Below are 12,625 nucleotides of genomic sequence, written 5' to 3'. Positions count from 1 at the left end.
TGCAAGGATCTGTCCTTCTTTTTCTTTAGCCCAACCTTTTATACCTCTCATGTTCATGCATTGCACCTGTGTGCCCTCTGTTCCTTTGGTGGTTGGTCAGTGCACCTGGACACTCCATGGCTCATCACCTTCAACACTGCTCACCTGCTTTTCCCAGGTGTAGCCCACTGGGGACGAGGCTCTGCCGCAGCCCCATTCCCAACGACCACAAACTATGTGCCTACACTACAAACATGTTCTGAAACAAGCACTGTGATAACACTCAGTGCAGTGCCCAAACCTATGTTCAGAAGCAGAATTATTTCTGCCCAGGCCAGTTCTGACCTTCGCTGCTGGGCCACAGGCAGCACTGCGGTGTTTTACCCCAGAGATACCTTGGCTGGCGGCAGAGTGCAGCGGGGCACAAGACAGGACTCCGTTCTCCTCAGGAGAGAGCTTCTGGCGATGGTAGAGAGAAAGGGAATGGATTCTGCTAGAAGGTAGCCAGATGTTTATTCCATGAGCACAGATATGTCTGCACTGGGCCACTGCTGGTAACAGAATACCGGCCGCATGGTCTCATTCACATTTTAAGCTCAGGACAGGGGAAGAGGAGGGGGCAGGTGAGTCACCAACCAGGTGAAGGGGCAGGGTCTCAAGGTACTAGGGACACCTATCACACGACGCCTTGCTGGTATGTTAGCCTGATTGACAGGGCACACTCAGCGAGGGGCGAGGGGGAAGGGAGAAGGTAAAACAGGATATTGCAACACACCACAACATCTCCCCCTAGTTTTGTTTAAAAAGAAGAGGGCTGTGTTTATGGTGCAGAATGATTCTACTGAGGCTTCCAGGTCATCCACTGGAGCACTGAGGGCTTCCAAATGGTAGACCTCAGGAGGGGGAGATGAGCTTGAGATTAACTTGAGAACCATGCGTCTGATTACTCCAAAAACAATGCTAAAAACTACAATAACTACAACTAAAATAAACAGCACTAAAATTACAGTTTTCAGAATAGATCCCAACCAGCCCGAGAGTCCCCAGCCATTGAAAAGTCCATTCAGCTCGTTGTCAATTTCTCTGTTGATGTCTGAGAACCTTTATCGAGGTAGTCCATATGTGGTTTGGGCTGCGGTACTATGTAGGAGATTGCAGGTGGGATGATCACGAGTAGGACGAGAAGCAGGCTCGGTCTCATGACGTCTCGAGGCTACACACGAACAGTGGGATCTAAACTGGTACAAAAACTTGAGACAAACATATATTACAAACTATTCCAGAAAGGTGGCTTAAATGGAATTTCCTCCAGAGAACGCGTGCGGCGTTTTCTTCTCCAGGCAGCGTGAGCAACCTGGGGTGCTTCTGCAGATTTCTCTGAGACTTTGGGAACATAGGGCTTTATCCATTTGGAAGGAACCCACCTTAAACCAGAGGGGGTGGACACACAGGCGTATCCACGTCCCCAAGTAACCAATTTGTAAGGTCCCACCATTTTCCAAGTCTCAGGATCCTTTACTAAAACTGGAGGTTTTTCTTTCATCAACCTGTGACTGTTCCCCCCAAAGTGGCGTAGGATGGGTGGGTTCAGGCTGCCAAAAGAACAATTCAGAAAATTGATTGTGAATAGTGCCCTGGATAACCGGATGTGGGGAGGTTCTACCTTCAGAACCTGTTGTTGCTGGTCCAGGACCCTTTTAATATCACGGTGAGTTCCTTCTACAATGGCTTGACCTGTAGGGGAGTAGGGGATGCCAGTTTTGTGCTCTACTCCCCATTGCTGCAGGAAGCTCCCGAATTCCTTGGATCTATAAGCAGGCCCATTATCAGTTTTCAGTTCCTTGGGGATGCCCATGAAAGAAAAAGCCTGTAAGAGGTGCTTAATAGCATCAATAGATGATTCTCCTGTGTGGGCAGAAGCATAGACCGCTCCAGAAAAGGTATCTACACTAACATGAACATATTTCTGCCGTCCAAAAGCCTGTATGTGTGTTACATCTGTTTGCCACAGTTCACAACTGTTCAATCCCCTTGGGTTTGCTCCCGTACTCACTGTAGGGAGTGCATGTTGTTGGCAATTTGGGCACGTGGCCACAATCGCTTTGGCCTGTTCTCGAGTGATGTTAAACTGGCGAACCAGGCCAGGTGCATTTTGGTGGAAAAGCTGGTGGCTGATTTTTGCCTGTTCAAAAACATTTGGGAGAGTGGCCATCACTGCAGGTGCAGCAAGAGCATCTGCCCTTCTGTTGCCTTCAGCGATAAACCCTGGCAAGTCAGTGTGTGACCTGACATGCATCACATAAAAGGGTTGCTCTCGGTGAGTGACTAACTTTACCAGTTTGGAAAGCAATTCAAAAAGTGCAATGTTAGATACATCTTGCAGTATTGCTTGATCTGCTCTGGATACTACTCCTGCCACGTATGCAGAGTCTGTAATCAGATTAAATGGTTCTGAGAACCTTTCAAAAGCCCTAACAACTGCAGCCAATTCAGCAACCTGAGGTGAACCTTCCACCTCAGCAATGTCCGTCTCCCACTGCTGGGTTTGAGGATCTTTCCAAGTCATAACAGACTTGTGGGACCTCCCGGACGCATCTGTAAAGACAGTTAGAGCCCTTTTTAAAGGTCTCCTACTTAGAGCAGTTCTTAATTTTAAAGTAAATTGAACATCTTGTTCAAACAATTTGCAAGCGGGCCGTGCTACCGAAAATTGTCCTGAGTAGGAATCCAGAGCAAACTGCAACACTTCATTTTCTTGAAACAATTGTTCCAGTATTTTCATAGTATTTTGACCTGATTTTAACTCAACTGGAATGTGAATGCACTTAAAATCACATCCTGCTAACTCCCTGATCCGGGTCCTTGCTTTCCGGATCAGTTCTGCTATCAGCTCCTGAGGCTTTGTCAGTCTCTTGGACCTTTTGTGACTGAGGAAAACCCATTCTATGATCAAGAGAGAGTCCCTCTGGTCCCGGTCCTTTTTTGGTGTGTCCTTTGCCTTAGGTGTTTGTTTTTCCTCCCACTGGAAAATAATTCCATGGAGGTGTGGCAATTTACCTAGGATGATAAATTTGAATGGCAGATCAGGCCGGCATCGGTGGGCCTGTCTTGTGGACATTGCAATCTGAACCTTTTCTAGAGCTTTCCGTGCCTCTGGGGTAATAGACCTAGGAGCCACCTGGGTCCTCTCCCCCTTTCAATAAATTGAAAAGAGGGGCAAGGTCTTCATTAGTCAGACCAAGCCATGGTCTTACCCAATTCAAAGACCCACACAACTTGTGGACATCCGCAAGGGTCTTGATCCTTGGATTGATTTCTAGTGTTTGAGGAACAATGGTCCTATTTCCAATTTCTAAGCCCAAATACTTCCAAGGTGGCATCTTTTGAATTTTCTGTTCCTGGAGCTCGAACCCTGCAACAATCAATGCATCGATCGTTAGGTCAAGCGCATGTGTTAGTAAATCATCATTGGGGGCACACACAAGGATATCATCCATATAATGATAAATGATGGCCTTCTCTGCGGCTGCACGCACTGGGGAAAGCAGGGAGGAGACATACCACTGGCAGATAGCTGGAGATACCTTCAGGCCCTGAGGAAGAACAGTCCAATGGTACCTTTTCATAGGAGTTTCTGAATTGATAGAAGGGACAGAGAATGCCAAACGCGGTGCATCGTCAGGGTGCAATGGGATTTGGAAAAAACAATCTTTAATATCAATAACAGCTAATTTCCAATCTTGAGGAAGCATTGTTGGGGATGGCATACCAGGCTGGGGAGAACCCATATCTTCAATTACATTATTAATTTGTTGGAGGTCACAGAGAAGTCGCCACCTCTTTTTGTCAGCTTTTTGGATGACAAACACTGGAGAGTTCCATGGGGACATGGTCTCTACAATGTGGCCCTTTCTTAGTTGCTCTTGTACTAGTTCCTCAAGCACCTTTATTTTTTGTTTACTGAGTGGCCACTGTTTCACATCAACTGGTTCGTCTGTTTTCCACTTAAGTTTTTGGGTGGGGCGCTGTTGTTTAATGACTGCTGCACAAAAATGCTGTGGAGAGTCTGGAATATTAATTGTGACACCCCACTGGGCCATTAAATCTCTCCCTAACAAAGGTTCTGAATAATCTAACACAAATGGACGGATATTTGCCAATTGTCCGTTTGGACCCTCGAATTGAATAATGCTTTTGGATTGCCTTGCCAATTGCAGACCTCCTACACCTCGAAGGTGACCAGCAACATTTTGTAAAGGCCAGTGAGCTGGCCAGTCTTGTACTGGAATCACTGTGCAGTCTGCACCTGTGTCTACAAGCATCTCAATGCATTTAGACTCCCCACCCCCACTGACATTGCACCACAATTTGGGTTTATCTGTCCCAATAACTTGGACCCGGGCGACTGTGGGCCCTTGTTTATCGACATTTTCAGGTAAAGATGGCACAGGGATAGCTTGAGCAACAATTTGTCCCTTGGGAAGAAACAGGGGTGGGTGGAAACAGTGCAGGCTGAGAACAAATTGCTTGGGATCTGATGTTGTTATTCCCGGAGCAATTTCGATCTCTTGTGGTGTGTCTTTGTCCCCAGTGATGATGTACTTACAACGAATTTGGTTCCAAGTACCTTTCTGTTCAGGATTTACAGAGACAATATGCCAGTCAGTGTCCTTCAGGTGGAGTGACTCTGTCAGCTGCAACCTGTAAGGCTCATTGACAGAAGATGCGGTTAATACAGAATTACTTAAATCATAACAAAGGTTATTTTGTTTCACTTTCAACAGTGGACTAGCAGACTTGGTCTTTGAAACACCTGCTTCACTTACACAAATGTTAATATTATCGCGCGCTTGATTTGTTTTGCTACCCTTATTCTCTTGGCCTGCTCCTTTTATGTCTGCACGCCTGGCAGGCTGGCGCTTTATTCTTCGTTTTTTTGTTGTTGACCCCCAGGGAGGGCTTGTAGTTCTCCTCCCCTGCCATTTCTAAATTCATCAAATTCCCTTTTCAGGGGGCACTGGTTACTCCAGTGCCCTAGCTTATTACAAAGCAGGCATGGTTTAGTGGGCTCAACCATTGCCGGTCTCCGCTGCTGCCCAGGGTACTGCTGTGCTGAAAGAGAAGGTGCAGGGCTGGCAACAGCAACACGCTGAGGTGGTCTTGGCAGCAGCCTTGGTCTGGAGTCTTCAGCAACACTCATCAGAGGCACTTTCCTGTTACAGACTAGAAGCATATCTTTTAATGTAGGGGAAGGTTCCATAGGAAGGCTCAGGATTGCTGCTCGACACTGTTCATTTGCATTTGTAAACGCTATTTCTTCTAAAATTGCTTCCCTTGCATTTTCCTTTTTAACTTGTATTTCAATGGCTCTAGTTAGCCTTTCTACAAATTTCACAAAAGGCTCTGATGGTAGTTGTTTGATTTTACTATAGGGCTCAAAAGGCCCCTCAGGTTGGAGGGAAAAGAATGCCTTTTCAGCTGCTTCCTTTACTTTCTCAAGTGTTTCTGCAGGAATTGCAGCAGCTTGGACTGAGGGAGAAGACCATTGACCCTCACCACAGAGGTGGTCAATAGTGATAAGGTTACCATTGTTGTCTTTTGCTGTGTTTGGATCAGCCTGTAAGCTTGGGAGAGCATCTTTTAGCAGTTGTTTCAATGCTGATTCCCATAATTTGAATTCCGTGGATGTCATGAGACATGAAAACAGTTGTTTTAAATCATGTGGAACCACAATAGTCCTACTTAATTCAGAATTTAAAAGGCCACGGAAATATGGACTGTGTGGACCATATTCTTTATGAGATTTACAGATCTCTTTAATCAATTGTCGTCCAAAAGAACTCCAATTAGCAGTTGGGGCTGCTCCTGCTTGAGCTGCAGGCTGAAACGTAACAGGGGCCAGTGACAACATGGCACCATGCATTGGGTCTGCTGTCCCCTGCTCTGTATCCCTTGAATCAGAAGCATTGGGATCACAGCTACAGGTTTGGGGACAGGCAGTGGGTGTGTCCCCACCGTGGGAACCCAGGGAGGGGGCGGGGAAAGGGAGCCGGCAAGGGGCGGGGAAACCGTGGGAACAAGGGGCGGGGTCAAGGGGCTGGCAGGGGGCGGGGATACCGTGGGAACAGGGGGCGGGGTCACCTGGTGACATCACGTCAGCAGCTGCCCCCTGGGAGGAGTAGAGGGGCGGAGCTGAGGGTACTGCAGGAAAGGCGGGGGGAGGGGGGAAGGTGTCACGAGGAACAGGAGGAGAGGGGGATGGGGCAGGAATTTTGGGATGCTTAAGAGGATTTTGGGAAGAAGAAGACCAGGTTTGGGAAGATGCCACGTGGCACCCACCATCTTGTGCACCCCCTAGGGACTGGGGGCCATTTTGGACATCACTGCTCTCCGAAAAGCTAACACGTGCTCGGGATTTTTTTGGGGAAAGAGGTTTAGGGGTTTTAGAGGGAGAGGGAGGAACAGGGAGAGCAGAGGCACATGGCTTTACATTTGGCTTTTTCTCCATTTCCTTTTGTTTGAGCAATGCTGTTCGAATTTGCAAACTCCAGAACACAAATTTAGCTGAGGGTAATTTGCCAGATTGTCCTAAGGTTATCAATTCATTCCCAACTTTATCCCAGAATTGAATATTGTGGATTTCTTCAGGGGAAATGTTTGGGAACTGCAGAAAAAGCCATCTTATAAACTGTTTCAATTTTCCTTTAGAGAATTTCACGTTACTCTTGATTAAAATGCTAACAATATCATAATACACTCCCCTTTGTACAATGCTAAGTTTGGAACCCATGATAGATGTAAAAAAGCAGAGTACTTAATCCCGCCTGACCAAAAACAAAGCTAAAATCAGCTACCAATTTCTAAAAAAAACCACAGATAGAAAGCGATAACGAGCAGACAAAAGCTTCACAATGCAGCTGTATATACTGCTTTTAAAATTCCCGGGCAGCGGCAGCAGGGCACGCCCTGCCGAGCCGGCACACCCTGCCGAGCCGAGGCAGAAACAAAGCTTCCCCCGCGGTGGAATGCAGCCCCCCCCGCGGAGCAGAGGCAGCAGCCACTCCACGTGGCAGCCGAAACCGGGACGCCCCCCCCCCCCCCCCGCCGCCGCCGCGTGTGCAGAGCACTCCCGACCCCGCAGGTCCCCCGGCCACGTGGAAAGAGAGCCCCCCCCCTCCCCCGCAAAGAGAAAGAGAAAGAGAATCTCCTAACACGTGTCTGAGCACACTGCTGAGCCGGGGGGGGAAGGGCAGAGAGCGATCTCGCTCCGGCGCGAATTCTAAAAAACAGTGAAACACGCGGCAAAAATTAAAGCTAGAACGCTATGAATTCTTGTCTGTGGGGCTGCGCAGCCAAAATGCAAAGGCAAAAAAGGAACAGAACTTGCGGCAGAGTCTGTTTTTGAGCTTCTGCTCTACCGAAAGCAGAGATACTCACGTGAAATGGAAGCTGTAGGCTGGGTCTAGGCAGGCAGGTCTCCACCGGAAAAGGACCTCTCTCTGGGTGCAAGAGAGGCTCCCCTTTTCTTCCTCTGGAAAATCTGTTCACCACAATGAAGCAGGGCTTTCCAAAGGCGCCGAACAGTCCACGAAACTTTTTCTGGGAGTATTCCCAAAGTCTCTAGCTGGGAGTCTTGAAGCCAGGCTCCTTTCAGCTGGATGCACGGCTGGCAGAAGCTTCTCTGAGGAACTGCGAGTCCGTTTTTGGGCTGCAGAGTCGAGCCACCCCAGGGACGCCAATATATTGGAATATGTATCCCAATATAACCAGTTAGATGGTGCCCAGGCCAGTTCTGACCTTCGCTGCTGGGCCACAGGCAGCACTGCGGTGTTTTACCCCAGAGATACCTTGGCTGGCGGCAGAGTGCAGCGGGGCACAAGACAGGACTCCGTTCTCCTCAGGAGAGAGCTTCTGGCGATGGTAGAGAGAAAGGGAATGGATTCTGCTAGAAGGTAGCCAGATGTTTATTCCATGAGCACAGATATGTCTGCACTGGGCCACTGCTGGTAACAGAATACCGGCCGCATGGTCTCATTCACATTTTAAGCTCAAGACAGGGGAAGGGGAGGGGACAGGTGAGTCACCAACCAGGTGAAGGGGCAGGGTCTCAAGGTACTAGGGACACCTATCACACGACGCCTTGCTGGTATGTTAGCCTGATTGACAGGGCACACTCAGCGAGGGGCGAGGGGGAAGGGAGAAGGTAAAACAGGATATTGCAACACACCACAACATATTTCCAAAATCAGGTATTTTTTAGAAATGTATTTCTCTCTCTCTTTCTCCCAGGACCAGTACGTCTTCCTAAACCAGTGTGTCATGGATATTATTAAATCCCAGAGGGAGAGGAAAACGGACCTTATCTACCAAAATGTGACAGCAATGGCAATCTATGAAAACTTCCCACCAGGGCCAGCTTTTGGGAAAGCCAATGGCTACCATGCATAGTCCAGAAGGAACCCAGTGCCTCCATCCAGGACATGTTGCCTGCCCATTGGAGAGGGAGGTGTCCGACTCGTGTTTTCTGGGATTGTGTGCTGTGTCTCATGTCTGGCTTCTCCAGTTCTGTCTGCATTCAAAGGTGTGATCTACAGGAGGAAAAACACAATGCTGGCAGGAGTTGTAGACTCATATTAAAAAAACCCAAACAACAAAACCGAAGCAAAACTTTTTAAAGTTAACAGAGGAATCTTGTTTTTTCTTGGGAATTTAACAGTACTGATAGGTGAAATAGCATTTGCCGTATGAACAGTGAACTAGAGTTTAAATGTTAAAATAATAACACAAGCTTTTTATTACAATTTTATATGATTTCATTTATAGACACCAGGCTGGTGGGTTGTTTTAATATATTTAATTATAAGTTTCAGGAACATATTTTATCTACTGTATCTGGTTACTTAGTTAATAGATATGTGCCTCTGTGATCTATTTTTTTTTTCCTGTGTTCCTTTTTATTTAAAAAAGGAGTACAAATGGCTCCTTCAAATGGACATTCATACTTGGAAATTGTGCCTTTTCTAGTTGCTACTCTAGAAAAAAAACAGCAGAGATTCTATTTTTATACTGAAACTCTTAATGAGAACACAGATTTTTAAATAAGGCTTATGTCAAACTTAACTGTAGTTGCACTGTTGGCAGGACTCTCCAGAAGTTTGGAGGTGAGCTTTGTTTTTGCATTTCACCACAAATATCCCCTGCCTTAACGTTTTGGTGCCTCTGCCAGAGGAAAAGGAGTGTGGTCTGTCACTCCGAGCTTTAACTGTAGATAAAACCAGAGCAAGTGAATCTGTGAATGTGTGTGCAGGGGGTGCGTGGGCGTGTGGATGAAGGACAGAATAGCTCCTCCCTGTTCCTGCCTGATATTCCTGTTTTTATACAATTTATAATGATTTATTTAAAGGTGCAATATATGATTTACTGAATAATGCTCACTCTAATAGAGTTTTTCTCAGGTTGGTGTCTTTTTATCATTGTTGCTGTTTTTCCTCAAATATATAAATCTGTGAAAATGCTGAAACTAAGGTTCCAAGTGTTCAAGCACTCCCAAACAGATCGACTGGCTTTACTGTTTCTACCAAAAGACATTGCACAAAATTCTGCTGTAAAGACAAATTTCTTGGTTGTTTTAGCCATTCAAAACTGAGACACATCTTACCTGCCTGCATCTCACTGATCCAGTGTAATTATTTTGTAATTATTTGCAATATACTGCTGCTTTTGTTTTGACTGGTCCTTTTAGAAACTGAAGGAACAAGCAGAAATCCCCCATTTGCTGATTTCACAAGTCAAGGATCAGATTGGATTTATTTTGCTGGTACATAACCGTTAGACTTAGGAAGGCATTACCAATGAAGGACTTAGGGTGGGGTGGGGAGAAGGTGTGTTTTTTGGTCTTTGGATCGTTGCACTGGTTGCATTGTAGATAAATATGAAGTTTATGAATAATGCTATAGAATAGCTGTAAAGCAGGGAAAAAATCTTATGAAGGTTTAATAACCAGAGTCCCTGGAATTCTGCTGCTTTTTTGTTGTCGTTGTTTTGGGGGTTTTTCTTTGTTTTAGTAGAGTTGTCAGAAAAAGCTACAGATGCTGGGAGTATATGTGGCTTTACAGTGGAACCTGGCAACCTCACAGGATCCAATGTCAGCTGAAGGAGAACATAGGAATTCCTGGTGCACAACTGTAACTTTACAAATATCCTGAGGAATTTTTAACAACCTGGTGTGAAACTGTGGTGTGCTGTGTGAGCAAAACTGGAGGACAAACCACAGTGCACTTTTGGTTGTTAGGTTTTGGGGTTTGGTTTTGTTGTCTGTTTTGTTGGTTTTGTTGGGGTTTTTTTGTTGTTTTTTTTTTTTCTTTTTTTCTTTTTTTTTTTTTTTTTGTTGGTTGGTTTGGTTTGGTTTTTGTTGTTTTTTTTTTGTAGCTGCCACTTGTGGGTTCTTGAATATAGTTTTGTTCCTCTTTCTCTGGAAACACTTTAAAAAACCCTCATCTTGAGGTTGCTGATCCTGCCCGGCTCCATCCAAACTGGCAGCCCACAAAGTGGATCTCTCATTTGCATTCTTCCTAAGCTGCTGTCAGATGACAAAGATAAACCACTTGCACCAAACAGAACCATTCCAAAAGAACTGGGAGGGAGGAAAGTCTGCCCTTTACAGTCATGTTATTTTCTTTAACTCTCTTATTCTTTTAATTACTGCACATCTGTGCAGGGCACAGAGCCAGTATTTGTTATTCCAGGTCTCCCAAGAACTTGCTTCCTTAGAGTGGCAAGTGCTCTTTCGCTTCAGAAGGCCCTTGTTTTGTGTAGCTTAGAGGAGAGGGAGATGAGTCTTCCATGCTAGATCATGTTGTTTCTATTCTGTTGCGGCAGAACATCAGAAAATGAGCTAGGACAGTATGTGTTTGTGCCTAACCACTGCCCAGATCCTCTTACAGAAAACAGATGGATCTGACCCATTGTTTTGGTGTTGGAAGCAGGCGTCAAATTCTCACGTGTGCCATCATCTAAAGAGTATCCATTTTTAAAGAACTGTTTGCAGGTGTTTTCCAAAACTGACACATTGTGAGAAGAGACTAAAAGTTGAAGTAATTGACCTCTTGATTTTGTGTACGGGTGGAAAAAGTTGGTAAGGCTTAAACTGTTGCAAACATAAAGTTGGGTGTAGTATCAGTGTGAATAAGTAGGACATTCCTTATAGGATGTCTCTGCAGGAAAAGGACTAGCGGTAATGCTCCACTACCTTGTGGATGTGTCTTGCTCAAGACAACTTGAATTCCTGCAAATGTTTTCTCCCTGCCCTCTGATGTTCTCTGTGTTCTAATTGCTGAGATCTACTCTTTGGTCGGTGTTTTCTTTCCATTGTTGCTTATTTAAAGCTGTCCACTGAAAGCTCCGCTGTGTGACAATTGCATCTCTTGCATTTCTGTTTAACTCTTTCTTCCCATTTAGGGCCTGCTTAAGAAGGGAAAAGTTGATGTGTTTCAAATAAGTGACTGTTGAATATCTTGAAATGATGTACAAATTTTATTGTTTTCATATTTGTTGTACAGGAAATTTCAGTACATGTCTGTAATATTTTTAATGGTTTCATTTGTTCTTAAAAATATAAAAATAACAATTAAAAAGCATCATCCTAGAGCACTTTTGGTCTTATTTTTCCTTTGTTGGGATTCTGTTTTGAATCAAATTAATTTGCTAAAATACGCATTTCATTTAGAAGGGCTTTATAAATGGAAAGTGGGCTCCCATCCTCTGGGGTGGCACTTGAGTCAGTTGTGTACTGCAGTCACTGGAGCTTCCTGGGACGGTGATAATCTGTCATTCAGACTTCCCTGGAAGGCCCTGGGTCTGATGTCAATGTGTCCTGGCAGTTGGTATCTTCTCTAAAGGAAGAGCTTGATACCAGGTAAGGAAACAGGACCATCATCCAAGGTTCATCAAAGATTTGCATTTGCTGAAATAGCTCCTCCTTGGGGAGGAGCAGTGTTTCAAAGACTTGATTGCTTCCAGAGATACAAGAGTGAGGACTGTTTCGTCTGTTGAAGGTATTGCATTGTCTGGAGGTGGTGATAGAAGGGGATGCAGAAATATCTTTGTGGTGCTATAGCTGGCTGCTGGATTAAAGATCACCTGCCTGTAGATGCATAGAAAATTTTCTCAGCTAAGTGCCTTTCTCCCAGAATTCTTAGTTGCTGTTCCTGGCTGTCATCTGAATCACTCCTGAGGAGGATCACATGCCTGGAGGGTGATACTGGCACTCAGCAGCTCTCCAGATCATCACAGGGTGCTTACCCTAAACTAAAATTTTGTGATCCTCTATTGTGGCCACATTTCTCTTCACAGAGAAAAGCAAGGCACAACTTCCCAAGGATATTTTCTGGCAATCACAGCAAGGAACCTCAGAGAAAGAAAAAACAATTCTTATCTCAATTGCTGCTCCTCTTGTTGTGCACAAGTGGAATGCATTGTTGAAGATTGCTTACCTGAGGGGAATTGGTAATTGGATTCTGGTCTGTGTGTTTTGATTGACCAATTGAATCCACATGTGTGTGTCAGGACTGTTGGCTGAGTCACAAGATTCTGCTCAGTCAGTAGAGTGCTTGTGAAGATTCAGTTTAGATGTAGTGTAATATAGTAT

The 12,625-nt window shown here is 45.3% G+C and overlaps 1 protein-coding gene across 4 annotated transcripts in view; it reads left to right on the top strand.

Moving 5' to 3' along the window:
• PTPRJ (protein tyrosine phosphatase receptor type J) overlaps window positions 1–11,625 on the top strand; it is an 82,176-nt gene extending 70,551 nt beyond the window's left edge. For all 4 annotated transcript variants that reach the window (XM_074543330.1, XM_074543328.1, XM_074543331.1 and 1 more), the window contains one exon: window positions 8,269–11,625. In XM_074543330.1, the coding sequence (XP_074399431.1) occupies window positions 8,269–8,427 (159 nt within the window). In that variant the 3' untranslated portion in view covers window positions 8,428–11,625. The remainder of the gene's footprint in view (window positions 1–8,268) is intronic.
• The last annotated feature ends 1,000 nt before the right edge of the window (window positions 11,626–12,625 follow it).

This window comes from Zonotrichia albicollis, chromosome 6 (genome assembly GCF_047830755.1).
Source record: "Zonotrichia albicollis isolate bZonAlb1 chromosome 6, bZonAlb1.hap1, whole genome shotgun sequence".
In the NCBI taxonomy this organism is placed as follows: domain Eukaryota; kingdom Metazoa; phylum Chordata; class Aves; order Passeriformes; family Passerellidae; genus Zonotrichia; species Zonotrichia albicollis.
The sequence above is the reverse complement of the archived record's forward strand: the minus strand, read 5'-3'. Positions and strand labels throughout refer to the sequence as shown.